At 38.4% G+C, this 19164-nt stretch overlaps 1 protein-coding gene across 6 annotated transcripts; it reads right to left on the minus strand.

Annotated features, from left to right (window-relative positions):
- Window positions 1–1625: 1625 nt before the first annotated feature.
- Window positions 1626–18391, minus strand: C19H4orf33 (chromosome 19 C4orf33 homolog). Of its 6 annotated transcripts, none has more exons than XR_008683107.2 (8): window positions 18297–18371; window positions 14847–15133; window positions 12368–12557; window positions 9267–9327; window positions 5655–5706; window positions 5193–5392; window positions 3984–4184; window positions 1626–2633 (listed from the first exon to the last, which is right to left on the minus strand). XR_008683107.2 is itself a non-coding variant. In XM_088828025.1 (6 exons), the coding sequence occupies exons 2-6, from the start codon at window positions 12546–12548 to the stop codon at window positions 2528–2530; spliced, it is 600 nt and encodes a 199-aa protein (XP_088684151.1). In that variant the 5' UTR covers window positions 12549–12557; window positions 18297–18391; the 3' UTR covers window positions 1626–2527. The 6 variants fall into 6 exon arrangements, 1 of the variants encoding a protein (XP_088684151.1); XR_008683105.2 differs by lacking the exon at window positions 18297–18371 and adding an exon at window positions 17799–18092; XR_008683106.2 differs by lacking the exon at window positions 14847–15133 and having other exon boundaries at window positions 18297–18391.
- Window positions 18392–19164: the final 773 nt, after the last annotated feature.

Raw genomic sequence — 19164 nt, forward strand, 5'->3', positions numbered from 1 at the left:
TATGTCCTGTTTGAAAAAAATCTTTTTCTACCCCAGGATATGAAGAATTTTTTTCTAGAACTTTTTTTATTTCACCATTCACATTTTTTCTGTAGGTTGTTAGGTAAACTGATTTTTCTTTTTCACGTTTTTTCAGTAATCCCAACTGGAAAACTATTTGTTGAAAAGATGATCCTTTCCCTTTGTCAAAAATCGACTATATGGAGTTTTTTTCTGGTTTCTCTACTCTGTTCCATTGATATATCTATCTAAATCTATGCCAAGGTCAAAGTTTCTTCAATACTGAAGCTTAATAAGTCTAGAACTTTGACTTATTTGGTAGATAAGTCCTCCAACTTTGTACTACCTCAAAATTTTTTTTGGTTATTTCAGGCCCTTTATATTTCTACGTAAAATTTGAATCACTGTGTCAATTTCTACCAAAAAAAGCCTTCTGGGTTTTTTAATGGGAGTTCACTGAACCTATCGATCAACTTGTGGAAACAAATTGGGCAGCTAATTTTTTTTTTATAAAGAAGTCTGTAGGTAGCAGTTCTGATATGTTACCTTATTGTGCTGTTTGCAACCCAGGTTTCTTTTGTCTTGCTACTGACCTATCTGTAGGTTGTCTCCTAATTAAAACAAGGAGCTAGTGTGTTACCTCATGTATCAATTCTGCAATTCAGGAAAAAGGAAGAGAGAATGCAAAGGACAAAAGATACATGGCAGCTGAGTCTTTCATCTGTAAGGCATCTTTTCTTGAAGCCCCTTCTAACACTGTATACTTAATCTCATTGAACTGTTATATAATGTCCTTTCTATCTGCAAAGGAATATGGGAAAATGTAGCTTTTGAGACAACCCTCTAAAAATTGAAGCTTATAAACAGAAATAAAAAATAACAATTGAAGCTATATAAAAGAGTTAGTAAAGGAGAACAAAGGTCCGTCTAGTCAAAGCTATGGTTTTTCCAGTGGTCATGTATGGATGTGAGAGTTGGACTGTGAAGAAATCTGAGTGCCAAAGAATTGATGCTTTTGAACTGTGGTGCTGGAGAAGACTCTTGAGAGTCCCTTGTACTGCAAGGAGATCCAACCAGTCCATTCTAAAGATCAATCCTGGGTGTTCACTGGAAGGACTGATGCTAAAGCTGAAACTCCAATACTTTGGCCACCTCATGCGACGAGTTGACTCACTGGAAAAGACTCTGATGCTGGGAAGGATTGGGGGCGGGAGGAGAAGGGGACGACAGAGAATGAGATGGCTGGATGGCATCACCGACTCGATGGACATGAGTTTGAGTGAACTCCAGGAGTTGGTGATGGACAGGGAGGCCTGGCGTACTGTGATTCATGGGGTTGCAAAGAGTCGGACACGACTGAGCGACTGAACTGAACTGAACTAAACTGAAAGGAGAAGAAGTAAAAGTATTTGTTGGGTAGGCAAATAGATGTCTGTACAAGCAATAAAGTTCCCCTGTAAGACTGCTAATCTCGTGTTAACAACAATGGTGAAGGACCAGATTTGGTGGAGAAATTCATAGATAATCTACTAGATGGCTTCAAGCAATGAACTGTAACAAAATTTGAAAATTATGGACCAGAATTGTTTGATGTTTACAAAATAAAATGAAGACATTTTGACATCTTGTTTAACAGCATGAAGAAAATGTCATTTATTTGCAAATAAAAGCAGAATCTGTTGCCGGAATTCAAGACAACTTCATTCTATTTTCTTCTACAAAAGAAAAGTAACCATAAGACAGGAAAAAACCACTGATTAAATAGCACATGTATTTTAATAATGCCTTAACAGATGTGTACCTCCTGTTCAAATGAAATATACCATTGTTTTCTATTCAAGTATGAACAGAGGAGTCTGAGTAAAGAATTATTATATAAATATTTTTCAGAAGGAAATGCCAATTTTAAAAAATTTATGGGTTTACTTTGAGCTGTGCTGGGTCTTCGGTGCTGACACAGGTTTCCTCTAGTGGTGAGTGCTTTTCACTGTGGTGGCTTCTCTGGTTGTGGAGCACTGGTTCCAGGGGGCACAGGCTTCAGTAGTTGTGGTGCAGAGGCTTAGCTGCCCCACAGCATGTGGGATCTTCCCCAACCAGGGACTGAACCCACGACAAGCGAATTCTTAACCATTACACCACCAGGGAAGTCCGAGAATTTATATTACAATGGAGTTCAAAAATGTACAAATAAGATGTTCGGTTACAAGCTGGCTGAGATTTAGGGAAGTGGGAAGAGAAATGATGATTTTGGCTGACAGAGTCAGGGATATTTGGGGGTGATGGTGATGCAAGGCAGATGGTAGAACCTTGACATGATGGCTCCTGGACAAAGTGACTAAGAAACATTTTCACTTTATAGTTAAAATCATATCTGAACTTTCTACTTTCCTGTTAATTCATACACAATCTACCACAGAAATACTCTATTTTCACTAAAATGTGTTCATGATATCTTGAAAGAGATTATTATTGGTTTACATTAAAGGGTATAGAGAAGAAATGATTGATACAGTCATCGACTATACTCCTACACATCAGGTTTCTCTATTAGCCACAGGTCTGATTCTGGTTGGTTCCACTTTTCTCCAAGCAGTGTGTTAAAACTGAAAGGCTTGAAGTATTCCAGACGATGGCTACATGCAAAGAAAAAGATAGTCGGAATTTAAATGAATTATATACTTGTGAAAAATTTGTCCTGAGAGGCTATTTATTTTGTCATATCTATTATAAGACAACATTCTGTTTTAAGAATCTCAAAGGTAAGATGTATTCACATGTATAGTTTTTTTACTCTAGTCATCAAACATTCAGCTCTGAAAATATTCACCCATATCTCAAAGCACTCTCCTTTCAATTCTGCAAATAGCTCCCTCACAGCTGAAGGGAGAAACAAAAATCAACCGTCAAAACCTGACTCATTTCATCTAGTCTTAAACAAATCACGTTATATTCTCACAGATATTTTCATATTCAAGCTCTGATAGGATTTATATCAGTTATACAAACAATTGTTTTAAAAAAGTTTCAGCTCAACAGATTAAAGGATATACTCCTTTGCCAAAGCAAGGCAGATTTATGTAAAAGAGTTAAATCTAATTCTTTTTTTCTCTAAGAAAATTATTTAACTATTAGGATTTACTATCATTTAACTATTAGCTTTTTACTGTGGCCTAATGAGGAGAGAGGGGCTTCCCAGGTGGCACTGGTGGTAAAGAATCCACCTGCCAATGCAGGAGATGTAAGAGATGAGGTTCGATCCCTGGATCAGGAAAATCCCTTGGAGGAGGGCATAGCAACCCACTCCAGTATTCTTGCCTGGAGAATCCCCACGGACAGAGGAACCTGGTGGGTTACAGTCCACAGGGTCACAGAGAGTCGGACATGACTGAAGCGACTGAGCATGCAAAGAGGAGAGAGGGTTAGCTCACAGGCTGCAGTGGAACTCAGCTCTGAAGGAAATCCCTCTGCGCTAGCTGACAGCATAATCACACTTTTACCTAGAGTAAGCATCCAATAACCTATAAACAAGAAGCCCAAATACAGGAGTGCATTAGCTTGTGAGAAGCCAGAGAAACAAGCCATCTTGATAAGAAAGCCCTGAATGAGTGGCATCTAGATTCCTGTCCCACTCTGCCCACCTGATCAAGTTGAACCAGTTTTAGTCACAACTGTCAATCCAGATTAAGCAGCTAAGGAAACAACATCGAAGGATAAGAGAAAGGAAGGGAGAAAGAGGTTGGTTAGAAAAGGTCAGGACCTGGGAGAAAAGCAAGGGGGAAAGCAGAAAATATGTCAGGCAGAATAAAGGAATAGGCATGAAGAGATAAAAATCCAAGCAGAGCAGAGTAAGAGCATGACAGGAAGAGCAAGAGGGAAAGACAGTGCAGCACTTGCCAAGGGTAAAAAGGTAGGGAAATCAGTCTCCCATGGTGCACAGCCCACTAGGATGTCTCTATCAGGCTTTTCTAAACATGCAGACTCACCAGACTACCTTGGCCACTTGAGTACACTCAGTAGAGCGGGACTCTCAGGGGCCACTTGAGTACTCTTAGGTTGCCCCAGGACAGTGTCTGGCTTTCCTCCCTCTCAGCGGGTAGTGTTTGCAGCAGTCCATGAAGCATTCATAAGACTGGCCCGGGGCTACATTCTCCTTAAGTGACAGCTTCAGGTGCAAAGAGATCAGACTGAAATGGAAAATTTGCAGGTGACTCCTTGGCTTGTATGCCTGCTGCCCCACAGGAGATAGTATTCCTTGTAGTAACTCTCTAGGAGTAGCTTCCAGGGTCCCCTCAGGGTTCAGTTCAGTTCAGTTCAGTCGCTCAGTCGTGTCCGACTCTCCGCGACCCCATGAATCACAGCACGCCAGGCCTCCCTGTCCATCACCAACTCCCGGAGTACACTCAAACTCATGTCCACAGAGTCGGTGATGCCATCCAGCCATCTCATTCTCCGTCGTCCCCTTCTCCTCCCGCCCCCAACCTTTCCCAGCATCAGAGTCTTTTCCAGTGAGTCAACTCGTCGCATGAGGTGGCCAAAGTATTGCAGTTTCAGCTTTAGCATCAGTCCCTCCAATGAACATCCAGGATTGATCTCCTCCAGAATGGACTGGTTGGATCTCCTTGCAGTATAAGGGACTCTCAAGAGTCTTCTCCAACACCACAGTTCAAAAGCATCGATTCTTCGGCGGTCAGCCTTCTTCACAGTCCAACTCTCACATCCATACATGACCACGGGAAAAACCATTGCCTTGACTAGACGGTACTGTTAAAGGGAAATCCCTAAGCCCTGCTGTCCCCATCTATCCTGCCTAGAAATACAGCTGACATTTGTATCCTCATGAGGTGACCAGGAGAAGAGAACTAGAGAGTTAAAGAAAGGTCAGATTCTCCAGCAGCAGAAGAAAAGATTTATTAACCCACCGCTCACACCAGGAAATACAGATACCTCTGAAGGGGATCATAAATAAATTTGCAACTATACTTCAATATTAATTGCTATAGTACTCACTAAGAAGATTCTTCTCACACTACTGTGGAAATCTAAGTGCTCTACTGACAGCAGTGGAGAAACACGTATAAGACTGCTTATATGTGTCTTCTTTGATCAAAAAATGTTACTGCTACCCTACCACGAATTAATTGAAAAAAAAAACTCTTACAGTTGGGACATATTTTCATTTATTTTCTACTTACAAATCAGGTTTTTGTCCTTGCTGCAGCTCATGTTGAGGTACAGGGTAAAGAGCTTCATAGCTTCTTTCATCTTTTGATCCATGAATTGCAAATGAATTGAATTTTGTCACATTTGGTGGAAAATAACTCCAAGGAATAGAAGCACTGCCTTCCCATTTTGTTTCTCCTCTGGACACTTTGAATGACAGATCAATTCCTTGCTACAGAAACAACATGTGAAACACAAAAAGGTATATTCACATTTATACTTTAAACTGGAGAAGAAAATGGCAACCCACTTCAGTTTTCTTGCCTGGGAAGTCCCATAGACAAAGAAGCCTGATGGGTTGTAGTTCACGGGGGTCACGTGAACAACCCATGAACACGAGTCAGACACAACTGAGCAACTGAACAACAACAGTAATATGTACAAGCAATACCCTGTACACTTAAGGATTTTGTCTCATATTTTCATTTACTTACTTTCCACACATTTCTTCTTCCAGAGAGTAAAAGCACCAAATGCTGTCCGTGGCTGTAAAATTTAAAATTCGTCATGAGTGTTTGAAACGATCATTATTTTCTTCACTGTCTTTCCCGTCTCCACGTGTGTGTGCACATGCTAAGTTGCTTCAGTCACGTCCGACTCTATGTGACCCATGGACTGTAGCCTGCCAGGCTCCTCTGTCTGTGGGATTCTCCAGGCAAGAATACTGGAGTCGGTTGCCATGACCTCCTCCATGTGCATGCTTGTGACTAAATTTCCAAATAATTAAAGGACGCAATATGCATACTAGATAATTACAGGGAGAGCCAGCATGTTCAGTTACTTAGAAATGACTTATTTCCCAGGCTGCTGCTGCTGCTAAGTCGCTTCAGTCGTGTCCGACTCTGTGCAACCCCATAAATGGCAGCCCACTAGGGCCCCCCTCCCTGGGATTCTCCAGGCAAGAACACTGGAGTGGGTTGCCATTTCCTTCTCCAGTGCATGAAAGTGAAAAGTGAAAGGGAAGTCTCTCAGTCGTGTCTGACTCTTAGTGACCCCATGGACTGCAGCCCACCAGGCTCCTCTGTCCAGGAAGAGTACTGGAGAGGGGTGCCATTGCCTTCTCCGTATTTCCCAGGCAAGTGCCATCAAATGCATAAAGTTACACATGTTCAGATTCTTCCTTCTATTATTTAAATAAGAAATATGAAATATTTCAATTGGTTAGATGATATAGAGTATGAAAAATGGGTGGGATATTTGGAGTTCATCAGAAAACTTAGTTTGAAAATTAAAGTATCCTAAGAGAAGCTGGCGCCAATTTCCAGGTCAAAATCTCACAACTTTTTTAAATGTTATTTCTATAAGAAAACTGTCCTGAAGCTCATTAAGGAGATAGAAAATAAAAATACAGGTTTTCTAAAACTACTTAACAGGCTGAAGACTTTAATTTATAACTATTTCCTAGTACAATTGTCCTTATCCCATCTGCCTGTTGGGTTTTCCTGCTTTTTACCATTAGTTCTGACACTAATGTCTATTTTAAAAAAGAAGCACAACATATCCCCACAAGAAAATTCTAATAGAACATAATTGGGATTATCCCTGTCAGTAAGAATCAAAGGATTTCAAATAGCTACATGAAGCAAATTTACTGTCTTTGTAAAAGACTGTATCTAAACATTTGGCACAGATGGTCTATTGAGAGTTTTCCGGAAGGATTTTCTTCAAGAAATGAGTCTAAGAGAAACAAGTATTCTTTTCCATTTAAAAGTTCTCTGCTTATTTTTATTGTTATTATGCAACCATACGAATATGTTAAGAGCAATGAAAGGTCTTACAAAGTCAAACATATTCAAATTGCTTTCCTAGAGGTTAACTGTCATAGTTGCTTGCCTGAAGCAAAACCAAGATTATTGATTATTAACTGTCCTAATATATCTAAAATTGAACTTTTAGAATTTCATACACATGGTTATTGGATAATTTTCTAACAAAAGGTAACTCTATTCAATGTATTTTGTGCTAAGTCATCACTTTATGAAAATAAACTGATACTGCTGCTACTGCTAAGTCGCTTCAGTCGTGTCCGACTCTGTGCGACCCCATAGACGGCAGCCCACCAGGCTCCGCCGTCCCTGGGATTCTCCAGGCAAGAACACTGGAGTGGGTTGCCATTTCCTTCTCCAATGTGTGAAAGTGAAAAGTGAAAGTGAAGTCGCTCAGTCGTGTCCGACTAGTAGCGACCCCATGGACTGCAACCTACCAGGCTCCTCTGTCCATGCGATTTTCTAGGCAAGAGTACTGGAGTGGCTTGCCATTGCCTTCTCCGAAACTGATACTATCTGACAAATTTAAGCTAAGGATGTAGCTTAAGAATTCTATCAGATCCAAGTTCTTGACTAACCTTCCATGCAAGTTATAAACCTATTTGCCTTAGCTTTCTGATGCTATTAGAAACTTACTTCAGTTCAGTTCAGTTCAGTCGCTCAGTCGTGTCCGACTCTCCGCGACCCCATGAATCACAGCACGCCAGGCCTCCCTGTCCATCACCAACTCCCGGAGTTCACTCAAACTCATGTCCACAGAGTCGGTGATGCCATCCAGCCATCTCATTCGCCGTCGTCCCCTTCTCCTCCCGCCCCCAACCTTTCCCAGCATCAGAGTCTTTTCCAGTGAGTCAACTCATCGCATGAGGTGGCCAAAGTATTGGAGTTTCAGCTTTAGCATCAGTCCCTCCAATGAACATCCAGGATTGAGAAACTTACTTACTTCACATTATAGTTTATAGTTAATCATATTTCTCAAAAAAAAATTGGACATGCTATTTGAAGGGTAACAAAGATATATAGTAACTTCTGAAAAACTATAATCGCAAACAGTTACATTAGCAAGAAATCTAGTATTGGCAAGAAATCAAAGTAAAAGAAAATTGTATCCAAAATCTCATTTAGATCAATTGTTTGGGACTCTGCTTGGTCTACAAAAGGACAAAGACTGCAAGATAACCGATGCTGAGGAGTACTGAAATGTCATTTTAAAATAGTAATTGTATATAAATAAATATTTCATTTATAAATATTAACTTTTCTTACAATTTAGATAACAGGAGGCATAAATTTACTTTTTGACATCTAGAGGAAAGAAAACTGACAACCAGGTAGACAGTTGCCAAGGACCAGTTAAATTTGTACAGAGAGTGTCCATGGTTAATACTTTTCTTGAGTCTAGGAAAAGCCATGTGTGATTTAGTTTTAATCTGTGACATAGTATATACTCAGTAAATGAATAATGTATAAAGGGAGGAATACATGAACACATAGTTACGTAATATATAAGATTAAAATTTAACCTAGTTGTTAAAAGAATCCCCTAAAAAGTCATTTTCATAAATTAATCATCATTTTCATAAAGTAATCATCATTTTCATAAAGCAGTTCAATTCATTATATCTATATGCCTCTTTATTTCTAAATAGTTAATATATAATAAGGTCCATTCTAAAGGAGATCAGTCCTGTGTATTCATTGGAAGGACTGATGCTAAAGCTGAAACTCCAATACTTTGGCCACCTCATGCGACGAGTTGACTCACTAGAAAAGACTCTGATGCTGGGAGGAATTCGGGGAAGGAGAAGGGGACGACAGAGAATGAGATGGATGGATGGCATCACCGACTGGATGGACATGAGTTTGAGTGAACTCCGGGAGTTGGTGATGGACAGGGAGGCCTGGCATGCTGTGATTCATGGGGTCACAAAGAGTTGGACACAACTAAGCGACTGAACTGAACTGAATGCAAATTTACAGTGTAAATAATGAGTTTGTTTTATAAGAATTTTTCATTTTGCAAAACAACCTTCAAATTTATTAGAAAACAACTACATCAGTGAATTGAAAATAGTATCAATGTAATATTTTCTAAAACATATTCTACATTACATATCTACCTGAAAACAAAGAATTATATATAATTCAGATAAATTCAGACTAACATTCCCACTAGTTAGACAGAATTATTGAGCTTTTATTAATCTATATGATTTATAATTAGAAAATAATGTGTTCAAAATATATAGTAAGGAGTTAGAAAAAATATTTTATACTTACGGACAAAGTTCAACTTCTAAATACTGTTCAGTTATGTCATTCAAGAAAAACGCTTCCACAACTTTCGAAAACAGAGATAGAACATATAGAGAAATTTAATTTTGCTTCAACAATAGATAATCTGTTTATATCTCTAGAATATAAATGAATTAATACATTATCTTTAATTAGAGCTATATCACCATGAGGAAAAGAGGAAAATAAAAACTAGACACTGCCTGTAAGAAAAATACATAAAAAATAAATCATCTTTTTTCCCCATATCAGTCAGTCAGTTCAGTTGCTCAGTCGTGTCCAACTCTTTGTGACCCCATGGACTGCAGCACGCCATGCCTCCCTGTCCATCACCAACTCCTGGAGTTTACTCAAATTCATGTCCATTGAGTTGGTGATGCCAAGCAACCACCTCATCCTCTGTCGTCCCCTTCTCCTTCCGCCTTCAATCTTTCCCAGCATCAGGGTCTTTTCAAATGAGTCAGTTCTTTGCATCAGGTGGCCAAAGTATTGGAGTTTTAGCTTCAGCATCAGTCCTTCCAATGAATAGTCAGGATTGATTTCCTTTTGGATGGACTGGTTGGATCTCCTTGCAGTCCAAGGGACTCTCAAGAGTCTTCTCCAACACCACAGTTTAAAAGCATCAATTCTTTGGCACTCAAGTTTCTTTATAGCCCAACTCTCACATCCATACATGACTACTGGAAAAACCATATCAGATAGCCATTAAATAAAAATATTAATAAAGCCTAGAGCTGGTGAGGTTGAAAAGAAATGAGCATTATCACACAGACTCTGAGCTAGTTATCTTTTTCAAGGAATTTATCCTAAGGAAATAATCACACAACTGAGAAAAGAAGTAACATGCTATTTATCAAAGTATTACTCAAAAGAAAGGGTCTGAATGGTTACCTCCTGTTATACATAAATAAACCTATTATATAGGAGAGGCTTCCCTGGTGGCTCAGATGATAAAGAATCTGCCTGCAAAGTGGGAGACTTGGGTTCGATCCCTGGGTTGGGAAGATCCCCCGGAGAAGGGAATGGCAACCCACTCCAGTATTCTTGCCTGGAGAATCCTCATGGACAGAGAAGCCTGGCCCGCTGCATTCCATGGGGTCACATATTCAGACATGACTAAGCAACTAAGCACACATTATATAGGAGAGCTGTTAAAAATAATAAAATCTGTGTACTCCATGTAATAGAATATAATTCAGTCATTGAAATAAAATATACAGTTAAGTATTTTTGATGTAGGAAAGATACAAGGAATGATACTTGCTAAGGAAGCTGCAGAGCAATAAGCTAGTGTACATGAAACAGAAATATGCACACATGCCTGTGCTTGAAGGCCTGCAAAACGTGCACAAAAACATTCCGGCTGCTTATCTCTGACAAGTGGAATACAGGGGGGTGATTTTTCTTTACAATTTCCTGAGCATGCTTATTTTAAAAATTAAGAGAATTATGAAAGTGATACATGCTTATTATCAAACAATATATGTAAGTAAAAAGTCAAAGTCTTTTTCTTCCCACTTTGCTCTAAAATCAGTCAGACTTCTGCCTTTCCACAATCTATTTTACTTGCACAGAATAAAAAAAATGTATCTATAGAATCATTTTCTGCTTACAATTTGCTTTCTTCACATATACACACACATGCTAGTTCACAGCATATAGATAACTAATTCTACTTAATTGCTGCATAGTATTCTTCTATAGAATGTTATGATTTATTAACACAATCCTTTATTGATAGACATTTAGGTTGTTCCTAGTTTTCCATGTGTTATTTTTATAATAATAAAATATCTAAGATATGGTCCCATTAACAATTCAGTGAGTCTTATTATTCCTTTTAAAGTCTTTTACCTATGGCAAGGATAATAGGATGAAGAAGAGATATTGAATCAGAGAAACACTTAGGAGGTGAAACTGACAAGACTTAATCCAAATATAGAGACAGAGATGGATATCTTAAAAAGATATCACATATCTATTTTGGTGATTTGATGTATTATGGTGCCATTGACTTAGATTGGGCAATTAGGGAAAGAAGTAGGTTTATAAGAGAAGTGGACTAGTTGAGTTTAGGATTTGTTGAGTTTAGTGTCTATAGTACCTCCAGTATATAACTCACATTAGTGTGAGTGACTAACATGATCAGGAAGTTGGTATATACAAGTTCTATATCAATAAAAAACAATATATGTTTAAGATGTGATAAATTAACACCAACAAAATGCATGCTATACAAATGGTATAGATAAAGCAGATGTTAGCATGGACTAGAAGAGTCATCAAAGGTTTCTTTGAAGAAATGGAACCTGAATTAGACTGTGAACAATATGTATCAAGGGTGGGGGCTAGAACGAGAAAAGGTACATGAGTGAGAATATGACTGAAAGGTTAGGCTATCAGCCTTTAGGAAGCTAAGAGCTTTTGGTTTAATATGATAGCTCAATTCATGAGTACGTGAAAGCTGAGGGGAAGGATTTGAACCTTATCTTAGGGATAGTAAAGATCTGTAATCTAGGAAATGGCATCATAAAGATTATTTCAGAAAGATAAGTTTGGTAGCTTAATTAGGATTCATTAGAAGGTGATCATACAGCAAACCTGAAACTGCAACTTCACTGCAAGTCTCTTAGCCTTCTTCCTTTGATGTATAACATGATTTGCCAGTACAAAATAAAAACTATACTTCATGTTGAAGTTGATGATGTTTTTATAATAAGTAAAATACCCCAAAGCTTCCATAAAGAAGGTTTATAAGGTTAAAGTAGCCATTTGAAGATACTTAAAAACAAAACAGGGATGCTGAACTCTTCTTAGAATAGGTAACGGACGTAAAGGAAGGAAATATAGCAGCAATTTAAAAATCTGGATTCGTAATTGCCATTTTTCACTGTTCTCATTATATAGCTGAAGTCCAGAGGTAATGGTGAAAAAGTCAGAAAGAGAGATTGGTAGGAAATATCAGAAAACTGCACGTCAGGGGCTCAGAAGCACTCACTTCCTTAGAGCAAGATAAAATAATAGTTCTATGAGAGGTTATTATAAAAAGATTTATGTTTGCAATAAAATACAGCACTTCTACTTACCTTCATAATCCCACAATTGATTGAAAGGTTTTCCTGGTTCTCCTAGTGGGGCTGGAGGATCATTGAAAAATGGAGCACTGACTTCCATCATCACTCCTCTGTCACCTGGATTCAGCCTGACAAACACTGGCTCATGCTTCACTGGAAAACCATCCCAAGTGTGTTCAATTTTAAAATCCATCTAAAGACTCTAAGGGGGAAAAAAAAGAAGAAAAACTAACAATTTACAAATGTTTCCTTTAGAAAGAAATGAAATGAAAATTTCCAAGCCAAATAGCAGGCAGGAACGCAGCAGAGTGACAAGAACACGGTTCTGACAGTCAAAAGGCCATTCATGTTGTGGTAAATCATGGATATGGAATTCTATTATAATGGGTGACTGGATGTGAAATTGTTAAGACTAGATCTGCCTCGAGTTACCTTGTAAAGAGTGTATCAAGATAATTTTTAACAACTGTAATTAATCCATTGCAAACTGTTCATTTACTTAAAACTATAAGCACTATAAGTTTATATTGCCACTCTTTGTCTTATTGTAAAGTGTGCAGATGAATTACTGGATTGCCTGAGAATTAAGATCTTTAAGTAAAATTCAATTTGATTTTTTGAAATCTGTATAAATGAACACAAGCATTGTTGTTAACACTGTTCTTTCGGCTAAAATTCTTTTCCTTTTTGGAGTGAAAATGGAGGGAGGGGCTTCAAGCATTTCAAGATTGGCAAAGTTTAACATTGTCGTCCTTAGTCTCAGAGTAAGGTTTTTCTTAGCCTTTTCAATCTTTGATATTTCAAGTGTTAAATGACCACATGCTTGGTTAATCCCTTCTCTCCAACTGAAATATGGTAACAAAATCTGCAATCATTAAACTTTCAAACAAAGTACATCTGACACAAACAGTATTTTCATTTCAAATTGTTACTCTAAGCATTAAGCAGAAGGACACAGTGTTAAATTAATAAAATTATGTTTTGTTGAACACTATGGATCAAGCACTTTATAAAAATTTAATTTCACAAAAACTTGTAGAGAAACTATTAATATATATTACAAATGAAGACACAGACATGTCCGAGATCAAATAGCTAGTAAATCAAGAAACTGAACCAATGTCAGTCATGCTTTCCCAGAAGAAGATATTTCAGAAATCTGCAAATAGAGGGAAACCTTATTTAGGAGTGACAGATTCCCCCAAATTATACTAGGTCCTTATGTCTTGCCCAAAAGATAATCTTGATTAGTAAATGATGATATTTCTAGACTTATCTGAAGTCTTTGAATGCATTTCCTTGCTTCCTGTTATTTTTATTGCAAATAATAAAGTTCTACATTTTGAATAAACTTGCTTCAAGACATTTTTTTCAGGTTTACTAAGGTATAATTGACAAAAGTAAAATGTATATATTTAAGGTATACAATGTGATGGCTTCATAAAAACTATACTTGAATAAATTTATTCCAACAAATATATATTAAGTACCTACTATGCGCCCAGCATTGGGAGATCCAAATATATAAGCTGTGTGTCAGATAACGAATCCAAGAGCTTCAAAAACCTTTTTGTAAAGTATGTAGTTTTCTCAATCTTCACTATATGCTAACAAATTTTAATAACTTTTAATATTAAAAAATAGTTACGGTATCGTGAGTCATTTGCAGCTAATAGCACTTTAGAAGAGGATATGTTGAGCAATTTATATTCATCATTGAAATAAGCTCATGAGTGATAAGACTGTATAAACTAATATATGTGGAATTTAGTCCTGATTTGCATGGGATAATATACCTCAATAATAAATTTATTTTCTTCTGTTGAAATATGAAGGCACATTCTTCAAAATTAAATATATTACTCTCTACTCCCAATTTTGGTACTAGTAACTTCTTGCAGCATAGAGAAAGAAATAAATCAAGATGTTAGAAATGCTCACTAAATCTGATTCTGGCACCAACACGCTATACTCCTAACTTAGGGCTTGACAATTTTTGACAATCCTGGCAAAACATAGCTCAGTGACTAGGAAGTTTTGGTAGATTCACTCATTCTCCATGCAATTAAAGGGATGCCTATCCTAATCAGTGGGTTTCCACCAGGGAATTTGCAACTCCCAGTTCTTGTAGGCCATCATCTCTATCTATAAATGGAATTAACCCATATGCAGTGATGTGCTCCTAAAAATAGCCTGTCACTTCCAAGCACATATGCTGGTTCGTGCTAAGACTGTGGCTTCAAATTATTGCAAAATGTTATCTTAGCTGGAAGATAAATGATAAAAGCAGAGCTACTCTCATCGACACTGTAAGGCAGTGATAATCTAAATCTTTCCACTGGTTCCTTCCTCCTTTTCTTCTAAGGTTTCTTTGAATATTATTTGTAAATTATTGCAAGAAACATCAGCTAGACTTCCACTAGCAGGGAAGAGCGCCATGGCTGCTATGACCAAGGGTAGAACCAATGGAAACAGAAACAGATTTTATTACCTTGGGCTGCAAAATCAATGCAGATGGTGACTGCAGCCATGAAATTAAAAGAGGCTTGCTCCTTGGAAGAAAAGCTATGACAAACTTAAACAGCATATTGAAAAGCAGAGACATTACTCTGCTGACAAAGGTCCATCTAGTCAAAGCTATGGTTTTTCCAGTAGTCACGTATGGATGTGAGAGTTGGACTATAAAGAAAGCTGAGCGCCGAAGAACTGATCCTTTTGAGCTGTGAAGAGAAGACTCTTGAGAGTCCCTTGGACTGCAAAGATATCAAACCAGTCCATCTGAAAGAAAATCAGTCATGAATGGTCATTGGAAGGAATGATACTGAAGCTAAAACTCCAATACTTTGGTCACCTAATGCAAAGAACTGACTCATTTGAAAAGACCCTGATGCTGGGCAAGATTGAAGGCAGGAGAAGGGGACAACAGAGGATGACATGGTTGGATGGCATCACCGACTCAATGGACATGAGTTTGAGCAAGCTCTGGGAGTTGGTGATGGACAGGGAAGCCTGGCATGCTGCATAATCCATGGGGTTGCAAAGAGTCGGACAGCACTCAGTGACTGAACTCAGAATACAATTTTGACTTAAATTGCATAAAATGACATTAGTTTCATATCAAAACAACAAACTTGTTAATCTGCTTAAAGAATACATCAATCTAAGTGTACATAATACAACAAAATCAACTCAAAAGTATAGTCCTGCCCACTAGTTTATAATCTAAAGAAAATACTGGACCTAGACAGAGACAATTGATTTTCCTTTCAACTCCCTAGGGATGCTTAGGTTTGTGGTGGCTTAACCCCCACAACCTTTCTATTTTCTTTGTTTGCATATGTGCTCATATGAAGTAGAGCCGATTCATTTATCAGTGTCTTTCACGACCTGGGCTAGTGGGCATCCGAGAAGCATTCCACTCCCTGTCATGCTCTATGGTCCATACACTGCTCTGTTCTGGTTCACAGCACTTAAAACTACGTGACCAACTTGTTTATTTTCTCCCCATAAGCTAGAATGCCTGTAAATAATAATAACTTACTAATTTATTTGTGGAGTGAATAACTGCTCTAATCTCTGGATTCTAAGATTTCATGATTCTAAGATTTTATGCAGGAGAAATCAACTGTATTAGGGTTTCTTTCTTTTTCAACACTATATATTAATATGATGGCAAAAAACTAAGATAATATATCATATCTAGAAACTTCCTTTCAAATTAGTTTATCAAAGGTTTATTGGTTACTCATTTTGTTTCAGGCACCATAGCAGGTATTGGATAAATAGTGTACAGAAGGAGTCTATGGGGAGATGGCAATGGTTCTCATGTAGCTAATCAATCAGGACTCATCCATTATCAACTGGTTCATTTTGCAGTTCAATTTAATAAAACTGGATCCCTACACCAAACTAAATTTTAAATGAATCAAAGATCTAGGGCATTTCCTGGCGGTCCAGTGGTTAGGACTGTGCTTTCACTACAGGGCCTGGGTTTGATCCCCACTCAGGGAACTAAGATCCCACAAGACAAGAAGCACAGCAGGAAAAAAAAAACAACCCAAACAACTAAACATAAATCAAATCACATAAAAACAAGAAAGAAAAAATCGGGAGGTTGTTTTTATAATATAATCTTACAGTAGAAAAGAAGCCTTTTAAAATATAACCCCAAACCCAGAATACATTTTGAAAAAAACTGATACACTGATACATTTGGCTATGCAAGCACTTAAAAAATAAAAGCAAAAGTCTATCTTCCTCCACCACAAAAATAAAAACCTGCCATTACAGAATCAAAGACAGTCTGGGAAAAATACCTGCAACTCATAGTTGAGATAAATAATTTGTTTAAAGAGCTTCTAGAAATCAATAATGAAAATATCGTATCAGCAGAAAAAAAATGGTGTAAGAGTATGAATAGCCAGCACACAGAAAATACAAAATGGTCTATCTCATTAATGGTAGAAATGCAAACCAAAACGATAAATTACTATTTTTCACTTATACAGTCAAGAATCAGAAAGTATGATAAAATGCCGTGATAATGAGGACTCTGAGAAACAATCAAGATGTTATTCAGGCATAACTGGCTCAGACCCAGCAAAGAGCACCGCTCAGTTCAGTTCAGTCGCTCAGTCGTGTCCGACTCTTTGCGACCCCACGAATCACGGCACGCCAGGCCTCCCTGTCCATCACCAGCTCCCGTAACTATCAAAGCAAAACTGCCAATAACCTTTGACTCAACAACTCTAGTTCTGGAGTTATTACACCGGTACCCATTCAACATGACACGCTATAAAGTTATTTGCTGTAACATTGTTCAGATTAACGAAATATTGTTAAGCAACTTAAACACCCACAGGTAGAGGACTGGTAAATAAATTATGCTATCTCATACAATGAAATAGCCCACAACAGTTAAAAAAAGTGAGGCAGCTCTATATATACCAGCTAAGATATATTAGCTTAAAAAAGCAAGGTCCAAAAAAGTACGCATTTACGTAATAAAAAGGGAGGGTAATTGCATGCATGCTTGTGAATGCATATACTATCTCAGGAAGCATATATGAGACACCAGTGTATCAGTAGTTGCCTTTTTGGAGGGAATTATATGCCTGAGATAGCTATGGAAGTTTCACTGTATCACTTTTTTTTAACATACCTGAGTTTTATACTAAAACAGACATGCATTACTATTCAAAAATAACTTAAAATACCAAAAAAAAAGTCTAATTTAAGGCTGGATCTCTCAAACGTTTTTGTGACTACCTCTTGTCTCCCTCACGTTTCACACGCTGAACATTTCTAAAAGGTCAGAGTGAATATTAGGAATATTATTGAAAGAATGCATTCATTCAAGCAGAACACCACCCTAATATACAATTTTAATGTTGGCTGTGTAGATTTTCTTAAAAAGAATGTTTATTAATATGCAGTTTCTCACATTTTAACTTCATCTTCAAATTAGTCGTAACAAAAAGAAAGTAAAAAACAATTCTTTTCATACTTCTACTACGCGAAAATCTTAAAAAGCAAATGAACGATGAGAATGGAGACAGAACCCCGGAGCATTAAGAGTCTAGAGAGGATTTAAAAAAAAAAATTGCACAAAGGATAAAAGAAGGAAGTTATGGAAAATGTGTTTCCTCAATAAAACATTTTGTAAGCACAATTTCCAAACCCTCTGTTCACGAAATTTTTTCTTCAGTTTTCTACAGTAAGATTTTTCCAGTTTGCGTCCTCACCCCATGACTACTTGCCACCTCCTCCACGCATTTAAGAGAGAAACGGAGAAATGAGGAAGTCAGCCCGGAGAGTGGGAGGAAACCGCCGCCAGAACCAGCAGCTGAAAAGTACGCTGCCAGAGAAAAGCCAACAAGACTGGGAGCGGATGAGAGGAACGACAAGAGGGGAGAAAGTATATCAAAAAGAGAACACAGACCGCAGCCTCTCACTCCGCCGCCGACTAGCTCCCGGCGGCCTAGGTCCCGGGGAGCGCCGCGCCCGAGGCTCCGCCCCGCGGCCCGCACGTCCTGGGGGCGGGGCTTGGCGGATACGCGCAGACGCGTGTTGAAGGACCACGGGTGAACAGCTGAAGGCTTTTAATTGCTCCACAGAAGTTTGAGCGGTTTTTTATAAAGAAAAGAAGAGAAACTCAGCAGTATTTACAATTGTTGCACAACTTAAAAACCAACTATATATCATTTAGATTATAATAGAACATTCAGTTCAGTTCAGTCGCTCAGTTGTGTCCGACTGTTTGCGACCCCAGGAGTCACAGCACGCCAGGCCTCCCTGTCCATCACCAACTCCCGGAGTTCACTCAAACTCATGTCCATCGAGCTGGTGATGCCATCCAGCCATCTCATTCTCTGTCGTCCCCCATCTCCTCCTGCCCCCAATCCCTCCCAGCATCAGGGTCTTTTCCAGTGAGTCAACTGGTCGCATGAGGTGGCCAAAGTATTGGAGTTTCAGCTTTAGCATCAGTCCTTCCAATGAACACCCAGGATCGATCTCCTTTAGAATGGACTGGTTGGATCTCCTTGCAGTCCAAGGGACTGTGCAGCAATAATTCACTTAAAGTAACAAAAGACTAACTGGCTATGTAAGCAAAAAGTGTAAATGGCAACCCACTCCAGTATTCTTGCCTGGAGAATCCCATGGACAGAGGAGCTGCGAGCTACAGTCCATGGGGTTGCAAAGAGTCGGACACGACTGAGCGACTTCACATATTGCTGCCAAGTCACTTCAGTCGTGTCCGACTCTGTGCGACCCCATAGACGGAAGCCCACCAGGCTCCCTCTTCCCTG

The sequence above is a fragment of the Moschus berezovskii genome, chromosome 19, assembly GCF_049115385.1.
Source record: "Moschus berezovskii isolate FMDL1 chromosome 19, NW_MosBer_1.0, whole genome shotgun sequence".
NCBI classification, from domain to species: Eukaryota; Metazoa; Chordata; class Mammalia; order Artiodactyla; family Moschidae; genus Moschus; species Moschus berezovskii.

Bases quoted from the DNA above. Each gene is read 5' to 3' on its own strand.
- C19H4orf33 (XM_088828025.1), bottom strand. From the start codon at position 12,548: ATGGATTTTAAAATTGAACACACTTGGGATGGTTTTCCAGTGAAGCAT. The intron at 9,328-12,367 runs GTAAGTAGAAGT...TGTTTTCGAAAG, and splicing joins TCAATTGTGGGATTATGAAG to TTGTGGAAGCGTTTTTCTTG. The intron at 2,634-5,192 runs GTAAGTAGAAAA...CTTTGCATGTAG, and splicing joins CAAGGACAAAAACCTGATTT to CCATCGTCTGGAATACTTCA.